Raw genomic sequence first — 27,933 nt, forward strand, 5'->3', positions numbered from 1 at the left:
TTGATCACTGCTTTTACACAATAAATGAATACCTAAAAAACTAAATTTTTCTGTGTTAACCCAATGTAGTCTCATTCAGAAGAACATTCGTATTTTATCTATCTGTATATAGCGTAACAACATTTATTTAAGTATTCATCATTAATTGATATATTAATGTGTGTTATTATGTACAAAGGTATATTATATGTAAAACTGTTAATATTAACATAAAAATCCAAATATCTCTTGCACATTGTGCAGCTGTAGATGAAAATGGATCAATAAATCAATCGATTGGTTGTTCGATGAGAATGAGATAGTAGAAGTAAGTCAGACAAAAGCAATAACAAATGGGGAAATATAAGGTTGAAAAGTGGATATTTATATAGATTCTGATTGTGAATTTTCACTGATCACCCAAGATTTATTGCAAACATTGAGAAATAAAGACCTGTGTCCCATACTGTCGGTTACGTTTATATACTGTACTGATTACAGAAAGTAAAGGAGTGTTAATCAAACATGAAGTAGAGTACCAAACAAGAAGTATAGAAAATTTTCAGTTTATGCGAACTTTACTCGTATTGCACAATGTTCATTTAAGATTATTGTTTGATGTAGATTGGTTATTGAAATATAATGTGAATTAAATTCTGAGGCTCATCTACTATCTTGGAAAATTGGCGGCTATTGGGTGGTATGGTCCGATCCATAAACGATGGCAGTTCTGGCAGGTAGAGAAACGGACAGGGATTGCATTGTTGCCGGTTCCAAGCGACAGTTGCGGTACGCCCATACACTTGCTTTGCCCTTGATGTAAGAGTGTATCACGCAAATTACGTCTCTCACTTGCTTGTATAGAATTTATCACTCAGCACCAACTTCCGCCATCACAACTCACAACAAATGGAATAAAAAATCACGTTTAACGTTCGCAGTGGATACGACATTCACAGCACAGAGTTTAGAACACTACTGAAAGCTCATTGGCTATCGGACAATGGGCGACATAATATGCAGCAACTATAGTACCTTTTCAAATGAATCCAACAATGCATGAACAAAGTATAGCGGTAAATAGTATACGCTTAGTTGCGAGTGCACAACTGGTGAGCAAACACGAATCTGTAAGCAATTTAAAGAGCTATAGCAGCAAAGTAAGAGTGCGATCAAAAATTAACGGGAGACTTTGTTTTCCTTAGAGAATCTTTACTTATTCATCGCATCAGATTTGTCCCCTTTAAAATATTCCTGCTCAGATGTAATACGCTAGTGCCAGTGCTTTTTCCGATCTTGGACGCACTTCTGACACTCACTTTTCGTTACGGTGTTCAACTCCTTCAGCGATTCTGTTTCTATCTCATCAATAGTTAAAAACGACGTCCTCTCATGGTTCTCTTTCTTCCTGTTCTCTTCAGCCTTTGGAATAGAAAGAAGTTACAGGGGGCCATGTCCGGGGAATACGGTGCCTGAGGCAACATTCAGATTTTGCTTTTTGCCAAAATATCATGAATGAGCATTGTGGTGTGAGCGGGTGCATTATAGTGTTGTTTCCACGATTTGTTTTGCCATAAACCTGGTGCTTTTTTCGGCTTAATTCACGCAAACGGCGCATTACTTCGGGGTAGTATCGGTATTTCTCATTGATCCTATAACCATAATCCAGAAACTCATGATGCATTATCCCATAATAATAGAAGGAAACAGTGAAAAGAACCTTCACATGTGATCGAACTTGTCGAGTATTTTTCGGTCTTGGCTCTTCAGGCAGTTTCCATTGGGACGATTGGGCTTTGGTTTCAACGTCAGTCATACCCGTAGGCCAAAGTTTCGTCACCTGTTCTAGCCTGCTTTGTAAGTCCTGGATCATTGTCAGATTCATTCAGCAATTCCTCAGCAATGTCTATGCGACTCCATTTTTGGTAGAGATTCAACAATTTCGGAACAAAACATCCTAAAAAAAAATTGGCGTGAGTCAAATGATATGCCGACATCATCGGCATCCTCTCTGGTGGTGATTCGGCGATTTTCCAAAAACATTAATAACTTTCCTTCTTCCACACTGTCGTCGCTAACTGATGTGCTTTTTTTTTTTAATCTCAATTTGATCTCATTTTGTTCGCTTTTGTTCGTTGCATCTGCTCGGGGCGGACGTCTTAAGACATCCATTTTATGTTCGTTGAGCTGAGCTGAGCTACCGTGCTGGCTTTTTTTTTTTTTTTTTTTTTTTTTTTTTTTTTTTTTTTTTTTTTTTTTTTTTTTTCGTGTAAGGATCAGAGGGGTTTTGCCTGTAGCGTCGTAACATTCGGATACACGCTTCACATAGTGAGTGTGATTGAACCCAATCATCATCTCCTGCTTGAACACGAAGGTTCGATGTGCTAGAACCTCCAGGGCGGTCATCGTCTTCTCGAGTCTCGACCCTCTTTGAAAGTTTGAAACGTTTATACAAGTAAACTCTTGTGTTAGGCCGCGATAGACACAGTTGTTAGACTGTGGTTCGACCATAGGTTCGACTACGAGATCGACTTGTTGCATTGGGTACCATGCGGTAGCCAATTAGGTCTGTATAGACAAATGACTGTTGCGACACAGAGCCAATAGCAAACAGGCACAGTTTCCTTTTAAATGCATCTGGGTTTAAAACACTCTTCTGTCAGATACATGTGGTGATTGTAGAATATTAAGTTTCGAAGTATTTGGCGCGTTTTGTAAAAGCTGGTACCGTGTAAGAAGTTGCATGATTTGAATGTACGCAGAGCACTTGTGCTTGTCGAAACAGTTCAATTTTAAGTGTTAAGTAGGACTTACCGTGAAATGTCAACAACAGTGAAAGAAACGCGTAAGAAAGTTATTAAGATCCTGGACATCAAAACTTCTGAAAAATTACGGAATCCACGAACGTAAATATTTTACTGAAATAATTACTTTCTTTTTCAATACAACTATAATCATAAGGAGCAATATCAGAGGTACACTTGGTCATGTTTTCAGTGAGAAGCCGGAAAAGGCAGCTGGAACGGCTACTCAGAAGGCGCCTAATGTAGAACTTAAAAAAGAAGAAGCTGCAAAAGATGCGCGGGCCAGCAGGTAATTTTTTTCCCCGCATAACCTCCCATTGTTAACGTAAACAACTATTTATGTATTTATTTAATGAAATCTTGGGTTACGTTTATGCTGCATTGTTTGTACACTTGAGAAGAATTTCTTGATTCCTAAATATGATAGTGTTTTTATATTAATTTAGTTAGTGTTAAGGCATATGGATAAGGAGAACCCTGTACATTTGTGTATTTTAGATTTCTTAACAGTAGCGTTATTCGAATGCCTTTTATTTCACCGCATTTCTGGGACCAGATTCTTTTTTTAAAAACTTTATGTTGGGTCATTATTTATGTTCTTAGAGGGGTAGTTACTGGTGCTATGGGTAGGTGATAACAACAAATATCGCGGTCATTATAATTACAATGTGTATTATTGCAATTCCTAGACTTGCACCCATATATGCAACCACGAAAGTTTTCTTATATGGAACATGTTAATCATATAATTACACTGTAAAAATTCCTTGTCAAATATCTTTCAGAAAAGAATAGTTATAAACTATTTGATGGTACCTATACTGTGGTATTTCTTTATAACCTTCAGAAAGTGTTTCTAGCTTTTATTATTAAAAAAAAAAAAAATTGGCGAAGTACTTTTTCAGTGCAATACGGGTCATATGGTGTCAAAAATAGTATTAATGGCCAGTCCCATTTTGAAACTGTCAGTAATATGGTAATAAAGGGTTGACAGCTACTAAGACATTTTAGGAACATTGACTGTTCAAACGTGACAACTTTCATATTACTTCGACTTTTTGATTCCTTTGTTGACCTTAGCAAATTTCTTTCTCTATATAAAACTATTAATAGAGTAAATGATAAAATTTATTTCAGCAAGAGCTGGACGTTGTCTGATTTTGAAATTGGGAGAGCACTGGGGAAAGGGAAGTTTGGGAAGGTTTACCTCGCTAGAGAAAAAAATTCGAAATATGTAATTGCACTTAAAGTTCTAGTCAAATCCCAGCTGGAAAGTGCGAATGTTCAGCACCAGCTAAGAAGAGAAATTGAAATACAGTCACACTTAAGGTAAGTTGAAATGATTATACTCTGCAGTTGCAGCATAAATACATTACTTCATAATGTTTCTCAAAATTTGCAGGCATCCAAACATTTTGAAAATGTATGGTTATTTCCATGATAAAGCAAGAGTATATCTTATTTTGGAATATGCTCCTAAAGGAGAACTTTTCAAGGAAATAAAATCTCAGCCACAACAAAGGCTAGATGAAGGAAGGTAAAATTCAGTGGAGGGTTAATGTACACAGATGCAGGTTATTTTGTAAGAACTGAGATTAAATGTGTTGTTCTGCAACTTCTTCTCAAAATAGCAAAAATAATTTTCAGAACAGCTACCTACATAGCACAGTTGGCTGATGCTCTTCTGTATTGCCACAGTAAAAGGGTGATTCATAGGGACATCAAACCAGAAAACTTGCTTATTGGTGCTAACGGTGAACTGAAAATTGCAGACTTTGGCTGGTCAGTCCATTCACCCCATTCAAGGTGTGTATAGAACATGATTCTAGAGTTAATGTTAGCTATCTACCATAACTGAATCATATTTATTTAACAAAGTAATTTACAATCTATATTTTGTATCAGCAGCTGACAGTTTCGCAATAAGTTTTGTCATCGTGTCTGCTTGCATTTGGTCTATATGCTCCTCTGCAGTGACTTGGGTTGATTTCCCCATTCCCCCCCCCCCCCCCCCCCCTCCTAATTGTAAAGTGATGTCAACCCTTGCAGCCATTTGTCCTAGAAAAGTGAGTTGACATTTTATGTACTATGAGATGCATCACAATTTTTAAGCAACTTTTCTTAACTGGAAAAACATTTTTACAATTTTTATTGTTAGATTGCAAAGCCACCTAAAAGCTTTCAGTTTACAAAACCGCACTGACCTTTAAAACCCTTGAAATTTGCTGTCTGAACTTCCATCATCCACCTCTTCATATATAAGGCGATCTTCATTGCCGTGGAGACTATTACTTAAGATGCACTTCTTGGGGAATTTAACAAGGTCTGTCCTCACTGTAGACCATCACTATTTTACACACACACACACACACACACACACACACACACACACACACACACACACACACACACACACACACACACACACTAAAGCTCCCTTCAGTGTGAATTCATGTTGGGTTTCATCCATTATCTGCTTGTTCCCCTCCCCTCCATGAACCATGGACCTTGATGCTGGTGCGGGAGGCTTGCATGTCTCACCGATACAGATAGCCGTACAGTAGGTGCAACCACAATGGAGGCATATCTGTTGAGAAGCCAGACAAACATGTGGTTCCCCGAAGAGGGACGGTGGCCTTTCCAGTAGTTGCAGGGACAACAGTCTGGATGATTGGCTGATCAGGCCTTGTAGCATTAATCAAAACTACCTTTCTGTGCTGGTACTTCAAACAGCTGAAAGCAAAGGGAAACTACAGCCCTAATTTTTCCCAAGGACGTCCAGCTTTACTGTGTGGTTAAATGATGATGACGTCCTTCTGGGTAAAATATTCTGGAGGTAAAATAGTCCTCCTTTCTTATATCTAGGTGGGGACTACTCGGGAGGAAGTCTTTATCGGAAGAAAGAAAACTGGTGTTCTATGGATTGGAGCATGGAATGTCAGATCCCTTAAGGGGGGACGGAAGACAAGTGGGCTTCAAAAACTTGATTTTTAGATTTTAGCATATTTGAAATGCCTGGTCTTTCCTGTGTGAAACAGTTTTTCTTTTATATAAATACGACATTTTTGTGACATGTAATGGTTTTCCTGACACTCTGTGCAATCTGACATTTAAATGCCACACCTTCCTTTTTGCGCCATGCGGAGATAATGCACAGCATTCTTATACTCCTTGCATATTATTTCATGCTTCTATTTTATCACTTCAATGTTTCCTACTCTGTATCTACTATCAATACTAATTTTTCTGATAGTGTTTGTTATTGTTTTCAAGTGTCAATCATTGTACTTAGTGAAGTTTGTTGTGAGTGAAGTACTTCTTGATTTGTGTTTTCTCTGGTTCTGCATGTTTTCATAAAAATGCCACGAATAAAGAAATTCTCGTCTAAATTAAAATTCAGAGGAAATAAATACGTAAAGGTAAATGAGGATAGTGGGTCAAAGGACACAAGACTATCAGACATGAAGAAAATCAAGAAAGAAACTGCAGTGTCTTCAAGGCATTTCCTCCCAGTCAGCTTGTGGAGATGAACTTTCGTTTGGAAATATTATGATGAACCTTAGAATGATCTGGGATTTCATTTCCAAAAATACTGTCTGCAGAATATGTGGTGGTGACTGTGAGGTAACGGCCAAATTATGGCGCCCCGAAAATATTCTAAATTCAGAGTTCGCATGTGCCGCTCGGCGGGCCAGCCGCGTGGTGCCGGAGTAAGAGTGGTCCAGCACAAGTGCGTGGCCGGGAATTCCATGGTGACGCTGTGTTGATGAAAGATACTTGTATGCCAAGAGTTCCAAAGATGGCGGACTTTGTGAAACCATCGTGGCACAGTTTGTATAGAAATTAATAGTAGCCAGATGAATCATGATACCTAAAAAGGAAACATGTACATTACTATTATTTGCACAATGCTTCTGATGGTGTAATCAGATTTTCAATATCTTTAATTAGTTTAAAGTTTAGTGTCTGACAGCAACAAATTTTTAAAATCTAAACGGTTCATCAGATTTTGTCGATCGACATGTCTTTAGAAAGCTGTTTGTGTAAACCTAAATTAGTATAAATTACAGGCATGTAACTGGAATAGTACATGAGTTGTTGGAGGACAAAGTAGCAGATTACTATCAATCGCGTCAGGCCATAAGTACTCCGCAGTTACACGAAAAAATGGTAACAGCATGCTTATAAATATAATTATTAATCTATGTCTTTGTTTATAGCTGGCCGGTGTGGCCGTGCAGTTTTAGGCACTTCAGTCTGGAACCGCGTGACCACTACGGTCGCAGGTTCAAATCCTGCCTTGGGCATGGATGTGTGTGTTGTCCTTAGGTTAGTTAGGTTTAATTAGTTCTAAGTTCTAGGCGACTGATGACCTCCGAAGTTAAGTCACATAGTGCTCAGAGCCATTTGAACCATTTTGTCTTTGTTTATATCAGATACATCCTATTCATAAAGAAATTGGTTAAATATTTACTTTGTTGTAGAAAGCAGAGACATTAGACTACTGGCCTACCTTGCTTGCTATTCCTTTGATAAATGTTTGTTTAATTTGTTTATGTATGTAATGTGTGTTAGTGTGTTTATGGTCCAGCCGTAGGAATATTTATTTAATTTCAAGTTATTTAAATGTGAATCCAGTGTTTCGAATGTGTTTCACTATGTTTGTGAATGTGCGTTGGCTTGAAGACATGGTGGGAGTGCTCGAGCCAATTGCAGCACTCATGAATGGGAAGGCTGGCTGGAAGTGGGAGAACAGTACGGGAGAGGTCACAGAGAGTCCGGGACGGTAAGGCACGATGGACGCACGGTCGTGAGAAAGACATTGGAGAATGTGGAGCAGTTTGTGCGTGGTCGCGGCAGATAGAAATACTTCAAGAGTGCCGACTTGTGCACTTGTGAGATTTCTGTGGCTTCTACAGTGAAGACGTGGTGTGTGTTTAGAAGTGAATGTCCCGTGAACTATGTTGTTCATAACTAATTACGTGCCGTAGGAATCTATTGTTTCCCTATTGTTCAACTTATATTTTATTTAATTGCTGGACCATCAACACCAATAAGTGTTCTACAGCAATAAAGGGCATTCTTAAAGGTACTTCTGCTATTGTACCTATCATTTAAAGTTGTTAAAATAGTACCTGAAGAATTTCTTTAATTGCAATCTTTCATTTATAAATTCCTACATTACAATAGCAATTGCTGAGTGATAGGGACCTTTGACCATTCAACTCGTGTGTATTCTTATAATACAGGGTGTTACAAAAAGGTACGGCCAAACTTTCAGGAAACATTCCTCACACACAAAGAAAGAAAATATGGTATGTGGACATGTGTCCGGAAACGCTTACTTTCCATGTTAGAGCTCATTTTATTACTTCTCTTCAAATCACATTAATCATGGAATGGAAACACACAGCAACAGAACGTACCAGCATGATGTTACAGGAAATGTTCAAAATGTCGTCCGTTAGTGAGGATACATGCATCCACCCTCCGTCGCATGGAATCCCTGATGCAGCCCTGGAGAATGGCGTATTGTATCACAGCCGTCCACAATACAAGCACGAAGAGTCTCTACATTTGGTACCGGGGTTGCGTAGACAAGAGCTTTCAAATGCCCCCATAAATGAAAGTCAAGAGGGTTGAGGCCAGGAGAGCGTGGAGGCCATGGAATTGGTCCGCCTCTACCAATCCATCGGTCACCGAATCTGTTGTTGAGAAGCGTACGAACAGTTCGACTGAAATGTGCAGGAGCTCCATCGTGCATGAACAACATGTTGTGTCATACTTGCAAAGGCACGTGTTCTAGCAGCACAGGTAGAGTATCCCGTATGAAATCATGGCGGTGAATCGAGGAAGTACAGTACATACTGGCGAAACTAAAATGAGCTCTAACATGGAAATTAAGCGTTTCCGGACACATGTCCACATAACATCTTTTCTTTATTTGTGTGTGAGGAATGTTTCTTGAAAGTTTGGCTGTACCTTTTTGTAACACCCTGTATACTGTAGACTCAGCAGTATTTGGCTTGTAATGTGCCAACTATGTATCCCACCCCTAGAGAACGAAACCAGCCAAAACTTTTAATATTTCAACACTGAGTCAAAGTATACATAGTTGAGGTCCACCACACCATTCCATCATTTTATTTGAAAGCCCACATGACGTATCTTCGGGTGAGAGTTGGTGTCTTTGTAAACAGGATTTTGTCAAACTTGACATAGAGTTGCAAAAAATGTGGTGCAGTTGCTACGATGACATCAAAAATGGCAAATAATAATTTATATGAGAACATACGGCTAGTTTATGGTCTCAGATCTATTGCAACAGAACGTACCCGCGTGCATTACCTGACTTTCCAAATCCTGCAACATTGATGACTTAAAACAATGTTGCTGAAGTTTGTGACGTCTCAATGAAGGAAGCAGTAGAAGAAGCACTCAAGAAAAGTGATGACAGTGAAAGTGGTGATATTTGTGCATGTTTTGATGGCAGCTGGTGGAAACATGGCCAACAGTTCACTAAATGGTGTTGTGACAGCTACATCAATTGATACTGGCAAGGTAATTGCTGTAGATATTCTAAGCAAGTACTGTAAAACCTGTGGCAGTGAACTGAGAAAGAGCATGAACATAACTGTCAGATGAATTATACTGGTCCAAGTGGTGGCATGGAAGTAGCAAGAGTTCTCAGGATTTTTAATCATTCAGTGGCAAACAGAGGTGTCAGATACACAGCATTTAGGGGACGGTGACAGCAAGGCTTATGACCGGTTATGTGCAGAACAACCCTATGGTCCTAATCTCACAATTTCTAAATTAGTGCATTGGGCATGTCCAGAAGAGAATGGGGTCGAGGTTGAGAAGATTCTTGAAAGAAAGGTCAAAAATAGTATTGGGAGATGGTAAGAAGATATGCGGTAAAGGTCACCTGACAAATGTTGAAATAGATAGATTACAGAATTATTATGGCTTGGCCATAAGAAGAAATGTAGGGAATTTCGAAAACATCAGTAAAGCTGTATGGGCTATCTTTTCCCATAAGCTTTCCAGAAATGAATATACAGTGCATGGTCTTTGCCCGAATGATCCTGACACTTGGTGCAAGTACAGAAGTGCCAGATATGACCACAAACATTCTTTACCTGCAGCAGTAATGAATGAAATTAAGCCGATATTTAAAGACCTTTGTAAAGATACCTTGTTGAAGAAATGTCTTCATGGGAAAACCCAAAATTTAAATGAATGTGTGAATTGTCATTTGGAACCACTTAACAAAACTGTATTTGTTCAGCTTCCAACCCTCAAATTTGGTGTTTATTATGGTATTTTATGCTTCAATGATGGTGTAATTAGAAAAACGGAGGTTTTGGAATTATTGGGCATAAAACCTAGTTCAAATACTGCAAAATCCTTGGTGCAAATAGAGAGAGAGAGAGAGAGAGAGAGAGAGAGAGAGAGAGAGAGAGAGAGAGAGAGAGAGAGAGAGAGAGAGAGAGAGAGAGAGAATCTGCAAAGCAGATATTGCTAATTTAAAATGCACAAAAGAAGCTGGAAAGAAAAGAGGGACCAAGAGAAGAAAAATCAGTATGATTCATATGATGCTCAGTATGGTGCAGGAAGATATTAGTGGTAAGTAACTCTCATCAATAACTGTACTAGAATTGCAGTATTAAACTTTAAATGGATTTTTCTCAGAACTACATTTTTTTTTTTTTACTTTCAGGTACTATTATTTGATAAACTAATGGAATTAGAAACATGAAATTTGGTCAATTTGTACTGCAGATGGTAATAAGTTATTACAAGTAAATTGAGAACCACCAAACAATCAGAAACAGTTTTATTATAATTAATGGACAAAAAAAGTTGAATTTTACTAGTGAGAGTATTTTTTTTTTCTTCTTCTAAACCATCATAGGTATTAAGTTAATTTTACTTGTAAATTGTATGCAGTAAAAATTTCATTGTCTTATCACTTACAGTTATTTGGAAAGTGCACCTATTCAGAGTTAGATATGGTGGGAATTAATGAAGTTCAGTGGCAGGAGGAACAAGACTTCTGGTCAGGTGAATACAGGGTCATAAATACAAAATCAAATAGGGGTAATGCAGGAGTAAGTTTAACAGTGAATAAAAAAATATAGGAACATGAATACGCTACAATGAACAGCATAGTGAACGCATTATTGTGGCTAAGATAGACACGAAGCCCAAGCCTACCACAGTAATAAAAGTTTATATGCCAACTAGCTCCACAGATGAGAAAGAGATTGAAGAAATGTATGATGAGATAAAAGAAATCATTAGGATAGTGAAGGGAGACGAAAATTTAATAGTGATGGGTGACTGGAATTCGGTAGAGGGAGAGAAGGAAATGTAGTCGGTGAATATGGAATGGTGTTAAGGAATGAAAGAGGAAGCCGCCTAGTAGAACTTTGCACAGAGCATAACTTAATCATTGCAGACACTTAGTTTAAAAATCATGAAAGAAGGTTATATATGTGGAAGAGGCCTGGAGACACTGGAAGGTTTCAGATAGATTATATAACGGTAAGACAGATTTAGCAATACCAACCAGGTTTTAAATTGTAAGAAATTTCCAGGGGCAGATGTGGGGTTTTAGGGTGCTCAACTACTAAGGTCATTAGTGAGGGGCAGATGTGAGTTCTGACAACAATCTATTGGTTATGAACTGTAGATTAAAACTGAAGAAACTGCAAAAAAGGTGGGGATTGAAGGAGATGGGATTTGGATAAGCTGAAAGAACCAGAGGTTGTAGAGAGTTTCAGAGAGAGCATTAGGGAATGATTGACAAGAAGGTGGGAAAGAAATACACTAGAAGAAGAATGGGTAGCTTTGAGAGATGAAATAGTGAAGGCAGCAGAGGATCAAGTAGGTAAAAAGAAGAGGGCTAGTAGAAATTCTTGGGTAACAGAAGATATATTTAACTTAATTGATGAAAGGAGAAAATATAAAAATACAGTAAATGAAGTAGGCAAAAAGGAATGGAAATGTCTCAAAAATGAGATCAACAGGAGGTGCAAAATGGCTAAGCAGGGATGGCTAGAGGACAAATCTAAGGATTTAGAGGCATATATCACTATACAGAAAAATTAAGACCTTTGGAGGAAACAGAAAGACTTGTATGAAAATCAAGAGTTCAGATGGGAAACCAGTTCTAAGCAAAGAATGGGAAGCAGAAAGGTGGAAGGAGTATATAGAGGGCTATACAAGGGTGATGTACCTAACAGCGATATTACAGAAATGGAAGAGGATGTAGATGAAGATAAAATGGGAGATAGGATACTGTGTGAAGAATTTGACAGAGCACTGAAAGACCTGAGTCGAAACAAGCTCCCAGGAGTAGACAACATTCCATTAGAACTACTGATAGCCTTGTGAGAGCAAGCTCTGTCAAAACTGTACCATTTGGTGACCAAGATGCATGAGACAGGCAAAATACGCTCAGACTTCACGAAGAATATAATGATTCTAATCCCAAAGAAAGCAAGTGTTGACAGGTGTGAAAATTACTGAACTATCAGTTTAATAAGTCACGGCTGCAAAAAAGTAACATAAATTGTTTACTGACGAATAGAAAACCTGGTAGATGCCGACCTCGAGGAGGATCAGTTTGGATTCTGTAGAAATGTTGGAACACGCGAGGCAATACTGACCCTATGACTTATCTTGGAAGATATATTAGGGAAAGTCAAACCTACATTTCTAGCATTTCTAGACTTAGAGAAGGCTTTTGACAATGTTGACAGGTACACTCTTTCAAATTCTGAAGATGGCAGGGTAAAATAAAGGGAGTGAAAGGCTATTCACAATTTGTACATAAACCAGATGGCAGTTATGAGTCGAGGGGCATGAAAGGGAAGCAGTGGTTGAGATGGGAGGTAGACAGGGTTGTAGCCTATCCCCGATGTTATTCAATATGTGTATTGAGCAAGCATTAAAGGAAACAAAAGTTTGCAGTAGGAATTAAAATCCATGGAGAAGAATAAAAACTTTGAAGTTTGCTGATGACACTGTAATTTTATCTGAAACAACAAAGGACCTGGAAGAGCAGTTGAATGGAAGGGACGGTGTCTTGAAAGGAGGATATAACATGAACATCAACAAAAGAAAAACGAGGATAATGGAATGTAGTTGTATTAAATCAGGTGATGCCAAGGGAATTATAGGAAATGAGATACTTAAAGTAGTAGATGAGTTTTGCTATATAGGGAGCAAAATAACAGATGATGGTTGAAGTGGAGAGGATATAAAATGTAGATTGGCAATGGCAAAGAAAATGTTTCTGAAGAAGAGAAATTTGTTAACATCGATTATAGATTTGTCAGAAAGCCATTACTGAAAGTATTTGTATGGAGTGTAGCCATGTATGGAAATGAAACATGGACGATAAATAGTTTAGGCAAGAAGAGAAAAGCAGCTTTCAAACTGTGGTGCTACAGAAGAATGCTGAAAATTAGATGGGTAGATCACGTAACTACTGAAGAGGTACTGAATAGAATTGGGGAGAAGAGGAATTTGTGGCACAACTTGACTAGAAGAAGGGATTGGTTGGTAGGACATGTTCTGCGCTATCAAGGGATCACCGATTCAGTATTGCAGGGCAGTGTGGAGGGTGAAAACCATAGAGGGAGACAGAGATGAATACACTAAGCAGATTCAGAAGGATGTAGGTTGCAGTAGTTACTTGGAGATGAAGATGCTCATGCAGGATAGATTAACTTGGAAGCATCCATCAAAGCCATCTCTGGACTGAAGACCACAACAACAACAACAGCAACAACAACAACAACAACTACTACTACTACTACTACTTGTTCCATTCCTGTGTCATATAAACTTTAAATTATTTATTTATCGAGACTTCAAGAGGTTGCAATTGTGATGCAAGTCCTCCTGTAATAACAACAAATTATGTATTTCCCTGTCTTCTCTTTCAAAGAATTTTACAAATGTCTACTAAACTGATCTATCACAAGAAAATAACTCTCCTATACTCTGTTAAGCCAGTAATTATATGGTGATGTTTTGAGTACAAATAGATGTAGAAATTAGTTAGCAATATGAAAATTAAAATGAATCGTTGCAGATTATGACAGTTTATCATGCAAAACAATCCATGGAACATGAAACTAATTAACTCCATAGTTTCACACCGGGCTCTTCCATGCAACCCTTGTTATACATGATCAACACCACCTGGCGGTATTTCAGAAAGTATTGGCATTGTCTTGCACTTAAAAATTATCATTGGATTAAGTTTAGCACTGGCAGCACAATATTAAAGGACAGCAGTATCGCTACAGTTATAGCAACTTTAAAGGAAACTGTTCTGTTACTCGACATATTCACTATTTGGCTTTGTTCCACACTGGTTTTCTTTTGATGTTAAGTAATAAAGTTATGGGAAGGTAATAATTTCTCTTCATACTCCTGTAGCATTTCACAAGCCTGTAGCACCAGCCAACCCCTCCCTGTTAAAGTTTCACTGTAGCACTAGCTTAAGGACATGTATTTGAATCATTTTTGTATTAATTCTGATGCCATTTTGATGGTGTCTTTCAATCCATTTCAATACACCATTTTCTAGTTCTGGCCATTTTGCATTCAGTTCTCTATTTCCACATTCTTCCTCATTTCTTTCTAAGTTCTTTACTGACCTGCCAATCACAAATGGCTTTCTGTTGTTGGAGGGCCAAAACTCCACCATGTTGTTCTGCATATGCTATTACTTTAAGTTTATAGCTCGCATCATATGAATACCTTTCACTGGCACCGTAGACAGCAATGATGCATCATAGGCTAGACAATGTTCTGGGTTCCAATGGGGAGGGGGGGGGGGGGGGGTGGCGCAAGAGGGAGACAGTGTTAGCAAGCTTATGAATCCCCACAACTCATGTTTGTCTCATCAATGCAGTGTTGCTGCCAGTTGAATCCAATGTTAAATAAGGATAGCTTTCCCAAGGCATCAAATATATGGCTACTTTTAAAACTGGTGGGATTTTTAAATCACACTGGACATTTTATATTAATTTAAAGTAAAAGGAGCGCCAGAATTTTGGAGGCAGTTTTTTGAAGAAAGTGTTTTATAGTCTGTAAAATATGGTGGTAATTCGTAGGATTGTTCTTTGTATTTGGAGAAATTTCACTGTTTAATCTTTGAAGTTCCTGGAATGCTGAAGCCAGGACAGTATATTCTGAAAAAGCAGTGGATGAGGCTGCTGTTGGCACAATGCTGCTTCTTGGTTTAAACAGGTGTCTTGTTGTCAATTTCTTGTTCTAAGAGTTCCTGGGCCAGTGTGCATCTGTGACCTATTATGTGGAAGTTCTCAGCTTTAGCTTTATAGTCTACATTTTAAAGATCAGCTAAAGTCCATTTATGGTGTAAGCAGGTGTTCCACTGCGTGCTGCTGATATCAGTTTTTTTTCTATTGATTATAGCCAATGAGCTTTAAAATATAGTAGTCAGTGAAAACTGCTGATTCTAATGACTTGTTGTGGTGGAAGATACAAATTGATTACTTTTGTTTGCAACTTGGATAGCTAGATATTGATGATTGTTGATCTGGCAAATATGGATTATAAGATTGGTTAGTAGTTTTCGTATTTGCTTCATGAATTGTACATTTCTCAGAATGTGACAGTACTACCTTGCATATTGTTTCATATTCCATTGTTTCATTGGTTATGAGTAGAAGTCAATATATGTGAGTGCAAGAAAATTGTGCTGATAGAATGATCTTACCACAAACTTTGTGGGGTATATTCAGAATCTCCAGATTTCTGAAGTGATGTTTAGGTTGAAACCTAAGAGCACAGTTTATATTTTAAGAAATATTCTGTTCTATAAAAACAGCATTCTGCGCAAGATGTATCCCATTTCTGTGCCATGTAATTTCATACAATCATTATGACTTTTGTCTAACACTAGTTCCTATCTAATCATCATTCATAAGTTGTCATGTTCACTTCCCATGATGCATCTTCAAACAGTTTTCAACTGCAGCACAGAATGGAAAAGTTGGTCTGTAGATTCCTATTGTTTTTGCCTGCAGCAGTTAGTGCTTCACAGGTAGAAGCTGAGCTGTCAGGGATTGTCTTACGCCACCTCCACTATAGTCTTAAGAACGTCTTACAAAATGATGTTACAATGACAATAGTTAAAAATTACATTGTTTTTCTTGAAACTAAACATACTGAAATAACACCCTCCCCCGCTCTCTCCCCTGCTGGTCATGCTGGTCACTTACCAAACCTACAAGACATTCCAACATAGCTATTGTATTAAGCATTAATGATAACATATGGTGCAATCATGCACAAATGTCATATAAAAACATAGCAATTTCCTGCTTGTTTGCACGATGTTCTTGGTTTCTATGTATTGGACACCACTTTTGAATTACAGCCAATTTAATTTGTGGCCTGCTTCAAATTGCATAACACTTAATTTGCAGTAGGAATTTCATGTACATGTAAGCACAGAAGCATTTGGGACAAGTTAAAGCCATCGGGCAACACTTGCTGACATAATTTGTGGTTGTAGAGTATATTTAGTTCTGTTCGAAATAATTGGTTTTAATCAAAATTGTTGTTGCTCTGGATCAAATTTGGGACAAAATGTGGTAATTTGTGTTAATTTTGTAGTTCCATTCCATTCTGACTAATTGTTTATGAATGTGACAGCTTCATTATCTAAAGTATTTTTACATAACCTGTTTATGAAAACTACTGTCAATTAAACTAGTTTCACAACATTCTGTAATGCTACATTGAACTTGGTAATGCGAGACACACAATTTGATATCCTCATTCACTACATTGTTCTAGTGGATTCAGTCTTAGTAATTTTCTATGAAATATCTCCAAGTGATATTCCATAACCACAAAAGGACACCTTGGAAGCTAGCCATGTGTTTGTAGCTGCTGCAAGCACCAGCATCCTTTCAGGGAATTCCAGCCACTGCCTACAGCCACCTGCCTAGGTACTCAGTGCTCTGCTATGCCCAGGCTTACAAAACTTCACCTCACTGTTGCGCTACATTCCCAGGTCAAACCAAGAATTCAGCCATGCTTATAAATTTAAGAGGCCAATCTTCATATATTAGATTTAGCTTATCCTAAGCTACTTTAGCTGTAGAGTAAGAGGTATTCTGCAGCTGAATTGATACCTACAGATAGATGGAGCTTATATTTTGGCTCTCACTGTGGACACTTTAATTCCATCAGTTAATTTGTCACAGACACAATCTCACTGTCAGTGTTCCACGTATGATTACACATCAAATCGTCACTTACTGTTCAGTGTCAAAAGACCGTAGCACCAGTTCTCAAACAACATAATGTTCCACAGCATAAGCTGTAAGATTAGGATTTCTGTAAGAGAATGAATGTGTAATATCACTGCTGTACAAGGAAATGACATTAGAGCACCGTAAAAACATTTTTTTTTCCCTCTCTCTTCAAAATGATCAGCTAACCAACCAAATTCCCATGTTGTTTACAACACTGTGAAACTGTACTAAAAACCAGGTTAAATTTTACTTTGAATAACGCAGGGATATAAAACACTAGACTTACAGTGTGAGATGTGGAGTCTACTGTCAGTGTTTTACTTGGGGCAGATAAGATTAACTTCAGTAGTCTGCTTCATGTTTGTTTGAAACCAGAAGTAAACCAAACGTAATTGCCATCTTACTGCTGGAAAAACTCCTAAGTGGTTTATTGGTTGTAGTCTTGCCTGCTGTCTGAATTAAAAGTGGCTCCCAAAACTGTTTGTGGCTGGAAGGATTTGTTTACTTAATTACAGTCACTAGTAGCACGCCTTAAGCGGTACTACATCAGTAGTGATACGATGTAGTCTTTGTAGTTGGTAAATGTGATGATTAAATAAACGTTTGCAATGTATACTTATTGTATTACTTATTTCCCATATTTTTCTATGCTTAGGATTGCTGTTGACATGTTATTAGCTTTTCAGTTAATTAATGTGAGAGAGAAATCTTCTGGTAAAGAAGTGGAGAGGTCCTAGGTGTTACGTTTAGAATTTCCCGTATCTGTGTCTTCTCTTGTCTTCATTATGACAGTGTTTCCCTCTCAACTTGGCACTCGAATGAACTGTCCTTCAGACCTATCCATCTTTCATGTCTGAGGAAGAAACTAAGTTTTGAAAGGTGGGAATAGCATTTTCACTTACAAATGTGTCTATCGGCTGTACTGAAATTTCCCTCCTGCTCTGATCTGTGTTTCTATTGCTTCTAATGGAAATTCAATCTTCTACAAGTATTGGCCAGTTCCTTAGTGATTTAAAATCTGTTGATAGAGTTACTCCCCAAGTGAGTGTTGTGTGACTGCTGATGGATCAAACTTGATACAATCAAGGGGGCCAAAACAGAAAATCCAAAGAGTAAACAAATAAGACAAAGAATAAATCTAAAACATAATGTGAAAGACCAAGGTTTAAAGATGTTTGGAAAAGTGAAGTCTATGGAAATGGTGCCCATTCGAAACCCACAGAGGCAAGCTCAACTAGAAATTTTGAGTGCCATCTTGTGACAGATGGAAGATTTTGGTCATAAATGGAATAGAATCATAATGGTATGTTTCTTTAAATTGATATTCATATGTATGTATAGTTTGAATAAACGTACATGTTGTTTGACACTTCAAACCTTGAAACTGAGTTCCTGCAATCTCGTCTCTCAATACCACACACAAACTTCCAGCAATTGATAATGTGCCTGTACAAAATGCCAGTTAACCAGCAATGTTACTGTAATGATCAGCAGCTTACCTGGTACAGTATCACTTACAAAATGGGCTGCCCACGACTGGTTATAGCTGACTCCAGCGTGAAACAGTATTGGCATCTGTACTTGTCTGTCTGAGCTTCTGCTGTAGGACAGTTGGGAGATGTAATCCAACAAGTCATTTTAAATGCAATATGGTCTGCAAACTTAACTATTTTACAACTTTGAAGACCCTACATTCTGGTTTCTAATATGTGCTGATAAAATCGTGAAAGGCCAAAGCAGTAGGTTCTTCTTGACGACGGAAGAACACCATTTGGTGTTTCAAGGGACACAGTAATATTGAGATAATTAATCATGATTTCATTGTGCCTTTAAGTGTGTTCATATTTGTTAGTTTGCACCTTGTTTGTGGCACATGAATTCCTGACATCTTCACTTTCAGGAGGACTACATTATGTGGGACGCTGGATTATCTCTCTCCTGAAATGATCAAAGATCATCCTCATGATGAAAATGTTGATCTGTGGAGCCTTGGAGTCCTTTGCTACGAATGTTTAGTTGGCAAGCCGCCATTTGAATCTGCTGTTTATGATGATATGTGTCGCCAGATAAGCAGAGCTCAATATTCATTCCCACCATTTGTTTCAAATAATGCAAGGGATCTTATTGCAAAGGTGACCTTATTTCATAATTATATTAAATAAGAAATGTTGGTATAATAAAGAATACACATTAAGTTGCAGACATGCACAGTACCAGCACCTCAGGCCGGAATGCATTCCGGCTCGAGATGCTGGAGGTGGCGGTAATGTATGCATGAGGTGTGCGTGCTTGTGTGTATGAATGGTGTGTGTTTCTCTTTTGCTGATATAGACTGTGGCTGAAAGCTTTATGTAAGTGTCTTCTCAGTTGCAGTGTCTTCTTTACGGTAAGTAGCAATTTATCTTTTCCTACATTGTTGATATTCCTACATGAAGTTCTCATTGTTTTAAATGTTACAGAACAGAGAGAAATTTTTCAAATTCTTATGAATTCAAACTTAGCTTCATGACAAATGTGAAGCACCAATACCTTTGATCTCACACACAGTATTTTATTTGAAACGGTAACATTCTGTACATTCCATAATGAGAGGATGTTTATACAAATTTGAAACTTAAGGTGAAACAAAAATAAAAATTTTAAACTATGAGATCTGCCAATTAGTTGAAGTATTTTAACTTTTGTTGTTTAACAGCTGTGTTAGAATATTAGTAAGATTCCCATTGCTGTTTAAGTAATGTTTTTTCCTCTTTTTTTCCAGTAGTTTGCCACAATTTTGTTTTGTTTGGATAAACAGATATATTTACAGTTGAGCGACTTTTGAATTATTTTAGTGAGGGGGGAGCAAAACGGTTGGCAATGATAGCTTTATGAAAGGTGGTTGTACTATTACACGCAAGTAGTATAAAGCACTTGGATTGACAGTTGACGTATTGGTAGAATAGCCATTTGAAACAGTACCTAGGCCAATAATGTGGAGATTACACAAAATTAAGAGCGTGCAACAAACATAAGACAGCTTGAACTTTATTTTGTCAGTTATAACTAATTTGCTTTACGTGCTTAATTGTTCTTGGTAGCTGGAGTCTCTCCTTTTGGTCATTGTGACAGGCTGAAAACTGTTAGTGCAGAAGGATAATTCCAGTAATGTAGCCCACACAGTATGTAATGCCGAATATTATCACTCTTAACAACACATTAGAAGTATTAACAATTGACAGCCAGTTGAGATTTCATAGTTCTTCTTTAAATGCTATTAAAGAAATGTTACATACTGCAGTTAGTCACAGTTCTTTCTATCTGATTATAGTGCAGTAGACCTACACTTGACAAAAGAATCAGCAATTGTCTAATGTGGCAAAATACAGTCAATATGTCACAATATTAGTAACTATGTTGGGTGACCAAATACTTTTAACAGGTGTAACACACTATCCCCCCCCCCCCCCCCCCAGGGGGTCCACAACTCTTTTGTGGATACGTGATGGGACCCCGAGCTAATGTGGCCCTCCTTCCTTTCCGGGCTGCATACCCTCCCTTTCCGCATCCTTCCCCGTGCCCCATCTTCGCCCCCCCCCCCCCCCCTCACCCCTGGCTCTTTCCTTCCCTTTCTCCCCCTCTGGGAGTATGGTTTGTGCCTACGTCCGGAGACGGACGCTCGAAACTGTCTCTTTTTTCCTCCCTGTGCGTGTCTGAAGGCCGACCCACGCACTTCCATGCGTAGCCGGTGACGGGGTAACGCGTAATTCCCCGCCCCGGGTAGACAGGTAGGACACGTACGTACCCCCTGGTAACGGCCAGACCCAGGGAGGGGTGATTACCCGAGCTGATACCTTCCGAAAGTGCCGATTGGTCCCTCCGTCCGTTTGTCGGGAGGTGTGAACAATCACCTAAGGTGGGAGTGCCCTCAGAGAGGCCCCCACAAGGGAGGAGCGCGCCATCGGAGACGCCAGTGATCTTGGGGGATTCTTCCGCAATGGTTTCTTCACTATCCACTATGTCTGCTCACAAGCGTAAGTTCACTGAGTCTCAGCCACAGACAGTTCTTCCATCGTTGCCACAGTTCCTTGTTGTTTCTCGGTCTGATGAAGGTCACGACTTCTCCACGGTCAACCCTTTCATTATTCAGAAAGGTGTCGACGCAATTGCAGGTCCTGTAAAGTCTTGTTCCAGATTACGGAATGGCACCCTGTTGTTAGAAACAGTCAGTGCCCTCCAGGCACAAAAATTGCTGCGTACCTCATTACTACACACCTTACCTGTCCGGGTGGAACCGCACCGTACTTTAAATTCCTCGCGTGGAGTCGTTTATACATGCTCCCTCGATGGATTGTCTGACGAAGAAATTCAGCACTACCTGTCTGACCAGGGCGTAACGGCTGTTCATAGGGTTATGAAAAGGGTTGACACGAACATCATTCCAACCTGCACTGTCTTCTTGACATTTGACAAAGTTCAACTCCCATCGAAAATCAAAGCAGGTTATGAGAATTTCCGTTCGCCCTTACGTCCCAAACCCTACGCGTTGCTATCGGTGTCAGCGGTTCAATCACACCAGCCAGTCCTGTTCCAATCCGGCCAAATGTGTTACGTGTGGCAAGGATGCCCATGAGGGTGCGTGTCCACCTCCATCCCCTCGCTGCATCAACTGTATCGGTGACCACGCTGCTTCCTCTAGAGATTGCCCCGTTTTGAAGGACGAAAAGCTCATCCAGGAAATCAGAGTGAAGGAAAAGGTGTCGACCTTTGCTGCTCGAAAATTATTCGCCAGTCGACAGCCCACCGTGCCTCAGACAGGAAAATACAGCACTGTCCTTGCTTCTCCTCGGCCAACAAAGGAGGCGGCCACGCAGACTTGCGACCTCACCTTTAGTGCCACAGTCGTCAGATCGGCCAGCGCAAAGATCGCCCGTTCAACCTCACCACTTTCGCCTGCCCTTCGTCGAGTTCTGCTAAATCTCTAGCCCAAAAGTCAGACACCAAGACTTCGAAAAAGAGCATACTCGTGAAGAGTTTTTACATACCGCAACTTCCCAACCATCGGTTCCTCCTTCCTCTAAACATCATACTTCCAAGAAGGCTACAAAGAACCCCAGTTCCTCTCCTTCTCTGCCAAGGCGTGTCCCATCTACAGCACCACCTGGCGGAAATCGCCCTCGGCCGTCTTCTGTGTCGCCAAGGCGCACTGCTGGCGGCCGATCGCTGGTGGCAGGAGCTGCTCCTGACCAACCTATGGATCAGGATCTTCTGCCTTCGGCTGAATGCCATTCCATGCTGTCGGTCGCAAGCTCTGAGCAGTCGTTGAGTTGACAGCGACCTTGGTCACATTCCTCCATTTTCTGTTCACCGTATGTCCATTATCCACTGGAATATCCACGGTATTCGAGCTAATCGAGATGAATTGTCGATCCTCTTACAATCCTACTCGCCAGTCACCTTCTGTCTTCAGGAAACAAAGCTGCGTCCCCATGACCGCTTTGTTCTCCCTCATTTTCAGTCCGTCCGATATGATCTCCCCTCTGTTGAAGGCACTCCAGCACATGGAGGACTCATGATTCTTCTCCATGAAACTCTCCATTATCACCCAATCCATTTAAACACTTCCTTCCAAGCTGTCGCCATCCGTCTTTCCCTTTCCGGATACATGTTCTCTCTTTGTACTGTATACATTCCATCGTCCACACCAATGGCACGAGCTGATCTCCTTCATCTTCTTTGTCAGCTTCCACCCCCATATTTGCTGGTTGGGGACTTCAATGCCCACCACCCGCTTTGGGGATCTCCACATCCTTGTCCACGTGGCTCACTATTGCTAGACGTCTTCCACCAAGCAGATCTAGTTTGCCTCAACACTGGGGTCCCTACATTTTTGTCTGCCTCCACGACAAATTTATCTCATTTGGACCTTGCGGTCGGTACTGTTCCGCTAGCTCGGCGCTTCGAATGATTCGCTCTTGATGATACACACTCGAGTGCCCACTTTCCATGTGTCCTTAGACTGCAGCCTAAACTTCCCTACATCCGCCCGCGACGCTGGAAGTTTGCCGAAGCTGATTGGACACTTTTCGTCTCTAGCGACATTCGATGACAGTCACTTTCCCAGCGTCGACGATGAGGTCACACATATTACCGACGTTATTCTTACCGCTGCGGAACATTCAATACCACGCACCTCCGAATTGCCCCGGCGCCCCCCAGTTCCTTGGTGGAACGAGGCATGCCGTGATGCAATACGTGAGCGGCGACATGCTCTCCGCGTTTTCTGCCACCATCCTACTTTGGCCAACTGTATCCGCTATAAGCAGTTCCGAGCGCGATGCCGTCGTGTCATCCGCGATAGCAAGAAGGCAAGCTGGAAATTCTTTATTAGCTCATTTAACACCTTCACTCCCTCCTCGGAAGTTTGGAGTCGGCTTCGACGGTTCTCAGGCGCGCCTAGTTTCTCCCCGGTCTCTGGGCTCACTGTCGCGCATCACACATTAGTGGACCCCGTCGCAATTTCTAACTCGTTGGGTCAGCACTTTGCTGAGATTTCTAGCTCTTCAAATTACCCGCCAGCATTTCTCCCGAAGAAACGTGCAGCGGAAGTGCGACCTCTTGCTTTCTCCTCTCAAAATCGCGAAAGCTACAATACTGTTTTCTCCATGCGGGAACTCCAACATGCACTCTCTTCTTCTCGCTCCTCCGCCCCAGGACCGGATGGTATCCACGTCCAAATGTTGCTGCATTTATCAACCCATAGTCTGCGTTACCTCCTTCGCCTTTATAATCGAATTTGGACCGACAGTACTTTTGCCAGACGATGGCGGGAAGCTATCGTCATTCCTGTTCCGAAACCTGTAAAGGACAAACATCTCCCCTCTAGCTATCGCCCCATTTCTCTCACGAGTAGTGTCTATAAGGTTTTGGAGCATATGGTGAATTACCGTTTAGCGTGGTGGCTGGAATCCCGCAGTCTTTTTTAACACCTGCCCAATGCGGATTCCGAAAGCATCGTTCTGCAGTTGACCATCTTGTTGCTCTCTCCACTTATATCATGAACAATTTTCTCCAGAAACGCAAAACAGTAGCAATATTTTTTTATCTGGAGAGAGCATACGATACCTGTTGGAGGACAGGTATCCTCCGCACACTGTTCTCTTGGGGATTTAGAGTTCGGCTGCCCCTTTTTCTTTGCGAATTTATGGCAGAGCACACATTTAGGGTGAAGGTGAACACTACTCTCTCCCGTACTTTCTCCCAAGAAAACGGGGTACCCCAGGGCTCCGTGCTGAATGTTGTACTGTTTGCCATTGCCATCAATCCAATTATGGATTGTCTCCTTTATGATGTCTCGGGCTCCCTCTTTGTGGACGATTTTGCGATCTACTACAGCTCTCAACGGACCAGCCTTCTTGAACGACGTCTTCAAGGATGTCTCGATCGCCTCCACTCTTGGAGCATCGAAACTGGCTTCCGTTTTTCTCCCAGTAAGACAGTTTGTGTTAATTTTTGGCGACGTAAGGAGTTTCTTCCACCCTCCTTACATCTAGGTCCTGTCAACCTTCCGTTTTCAAATGTCGCTAAATTCTTGGGTCTTATGTTTGACAGAAAACTGTGCTGGTCCTTCCACGTTTCCTATCTTTCGGCTCGCTGTCTGCGATCCCGTAACACCCTCTGTGTCCTGAATGGTACCTCCTGGGGAGCGGACCGAGTGGTCCTTCTCCGCCTCTATCGCGCCTTAGTGCGCTCAAAATTGGACTATGGAAGCATAGTCTACTCCTCTGCTCGGCCGTCTATTCTTCGGCGTCTAGACTATCCACCACCGTGGATTACGTTTAGTGTCTGGAGCTTTTTACACCAGCCCTGTGGAAAGCCTTTGTGCTGAGACTGCTGAACCTCCGCTGTCCAATCGGCGAGCAGTCCTTCTGAGTCGTTATGCTAGCCATCTGTCTTCCATGCCTGCTAATCCAGCCCATGACCTTTTTTTCGACGCCTCCTTTGATGTAGGGTATGCAGGTCGCCCCTCCTCCCTACTACCACCGGGAGTCCGCTTCCGTCAACTGCTCCATTCTCTTTCCTTCCGCTTTCCTAAAACCTTCTTGACAACTTGGGGTACAGCACCGCCTTGGCTCCGTCCCCGGATCTGCCTGCTCCGTGACCTTTGTCGATTTCCCAAGGATGGTACCCCTTCACTTGTTTATCGTCGGGCATTTGCTGCTCTATGTGCACAAATGACGGACGCCACATTTATTTACACTGACGGCCCGAAAACATCGTTAGTTGTAGGGAGTGCCTATATTGTTGGCGACACCCCAAATCACTTTCGGCTTCCCGACCAGTGTTCGGTTTATACTGCGGAGCTTTACGCTGTTCTCCAGGCTGTCGACACCGAGCGAGGTGGCGCAGTGGTTAGCACACTGGACTCGCATTCGGGAGGACGACGGTTCAATCCCGTCTCCGGCCATCCTGATTTAGGTTTTCCGTGATTTCCCTAAATCGTTTCAGGCAAATGCCGGGATGGTTCCTTTGAAAGGGCACGGCCCATTTCCTTCCCCATCCTTCCCTCACCCGAGCTTGCGCTCCGTCCCTAATGACCTCGTTGTCGACGGGACGTTAAACACTAATCTCCTCCTCCTCCTCCTCCTCCAGGCTGTCCACTACATCCGCCGCCATCAGCGGATACAGTACGTTATCTGCTCAGATTCTCTCAGGTCTCTCCTCAGTCTCCAAGCTCTTCATCCTGTGCACCCTCTGGTCCACCGGATTCAGGACTGTGCGCTTGCTCCACCTGGGGGGGCGTCTCAGTGGCGTTCCTCTGGCTCCCGGGACACGTTGGTATCTGTGGAAATGAGGCGGCCGATATTGCAGCCAAGGCTGCAGTCTCTCTTCCTCGGCCAGCTATTCAATCGATTCCCTTCGCCGATCTACGGAGCGTTTTATGTCGACGTGTTGTTCATTTATGGCACACGCATTGGTAGACACTTACCCATAATAAATTGCGGGACATGAAAGCTCTTCCTTGTGCTTGGACCTCTTCCTCCTGAACGCGTCGTCGGGAGGAGGTAATTTTAACTAGACTCCGGATAGGGCACTGTCTTTTTAGCCATCGACATCTTTTAAGTGGCGATCATCAAAGTGAATCAGTCATCAAAGTTGAATGCAAATTTACAGTGTGAAGTAATTGCAAGATACTGTCATTGAGTTAATAAATGACAGAATATAATATTTGACTTGAACACATTACATTTTATGAGTTGTTATGACTGCAGTGAACTTTCCTGCATGGACTGACATAGTAATTTCTTCTATGCTTTCTGGCCACTGCCCCCTTTCAAATAGGTGATACGCATTTCATATTTGAAGCTGGTCTGGTGATTTTAGGGTTGGGTGGACTATTTAAAGAAGGCATGCAAATATTTGTTGTGAGGAACTACATAATGTTTCAACAATCGGTTAAGTTAGATTTTGGATGGATTATAGGATTTCAGTTACCAGGTTTACGAAAAATGTTGAAGACTTGTAAAGTGTAAAAGTAAAATTGTTATGCTTCTATGTTGGGAATACTGTAACTAGAAGTATGACATCCAGCTTGAAAGTAATTTTACCTTATGATAAATCATGCAAAATTTTTGTTAACGACCTCATCAATTAATAATGGGGTATCATCTGACTTAGAAAAAATATATTAAGAAAGTACAGTGTCGAAGTACACTGCACTGAGGCAAAATGGGCAACTGTATTTATGAAGGTTTGAACTTTTGATGTCAGGTGTGTGTGTGTGTTTTTTTTTTTTAGTTCCAGGTAATTAAAGTATACTCGCAAGAAGAGTGAATTGTCAACTTTCAAAGGAATGGTAACACCTTTTAAGATTATGCCTATCATGTCACAATGTTTGTTTTTTGCTATGTTCTGTTTTATAATTGTCAGTTTGTTTTAACTTTTAATTATGTGAACATGTAAAACTAATTGCATCATTGTAATGGGGAAGATCAATATAGTGAACTAGTCAATACATTGAAATAGAACTTTGCCTAAATAACAATTTTACACTTTCATGTACACATTACATATAACATATGCAACTGCACTAAAAATAGAAAAAAAATTATGCATGGCAGTAAAACATAACAGATGGAAGAGTTCCAACATTTTACCTATCACAAAGAACTGAGTATAAGCTTTAATTAAAGTCAATGAGATGAATGTTGTCTTGCAGTAATGTGTGATATGCTATGTGTCAGAAATAGCTATTCATTGGGTTATTATATAAATGAGCTGATGATTGGCAACCTTCTCTCATTTTGATCAGTCTGACATGTCTTAGTTTGCCTCATCTAAATTTTTTAAATTTTGATATTTTTAAATTTTATTTCCATTGGAATTGAATGGTTTACTGGCTGTAGGTTAACATCTGAGCTAACAAAGTTCATCTCTTTTTTGCAGCTACTTGTGGTTGTGCCACAGAACAGACTACCTCTGCAAGAAGTATTGAAACACCAATGGATTCTTAAAAATGCTGTTACAGAAAAGAATGTAAAATAAGATTTATGCTGTTGGTGCAACAAGTGAAAGGCACATGAATCAGTTACCTGTGAACAGTACAGTCTAGATACTGAATGGATCTAGGACACTGAAACTGCACTGAATTACTGTGATTAACAACAAATCCCTTTTTATGTGATTTATTGATTGTTTACTTAATAACGTTGTAATTTTCTGACTTTTGTTTTTATTAATAATATTTGGATGTGATGTTGATCCCAATTTTGTTGTCTGTTTTCCTACAGAGGTAATAATTTCTTCAGTTCACCAGATTAACTTCCTACTGTCGAAAGATTTTAACTTTCAAGCTG

The 27,933-nt window shown here is 40.3% G+C and overlaps 1 protein-coding gene across 1 annotated transcript; it reads left to right on the forward strand.

Annotated features, from left to right (window-relative positions):
* Positions 1-2,624: 2,624 nt before the first annotated feature.
* Positions 2,625-27,922, forward strand: LOC124795212 (aurora kinase C-like). Its single transcript, XM_047259128.1, has 7 exons — positions 2,625-2,885; positions 2,977-3,072; positions 3,921-4,112; positions 4,186-4,320; positions 4,431-4,589; positions 18,999-19,230; positions 27,524-27,922. Exons 1-7 carry the CDS (start codon positions 2,800-2,802, stop codon positions 27,620-27,622), a joined length of 999 nt encoding a protein of 332 aa, XP_047115084.1. The 5' UTR covers positions 2,625-2,799; the 3' UTR covers positions 27,623-27,922.
* The last annotated feature ends 11 nt before the right edge of the window (positions 27,923-27,933 follow it).

The sequence above is a fragment of the Schistocerca piceifrons genome, chromosome 4 (genome assembly GCF_021461385.2).
Source record: "Schistocerca piceifrons isolate TAMUIC-IGC-003096 chromosome 4, iqSchPice1.1, whole genome shotgun sequence".
Taxonomy (NCBI): domain Eukaryota; kingdom Metazoa; phylum Arthropoda; class Insecta; order Orthoptera; family Acrididae; genus Schistocerca; species Schistocerca piceifrons.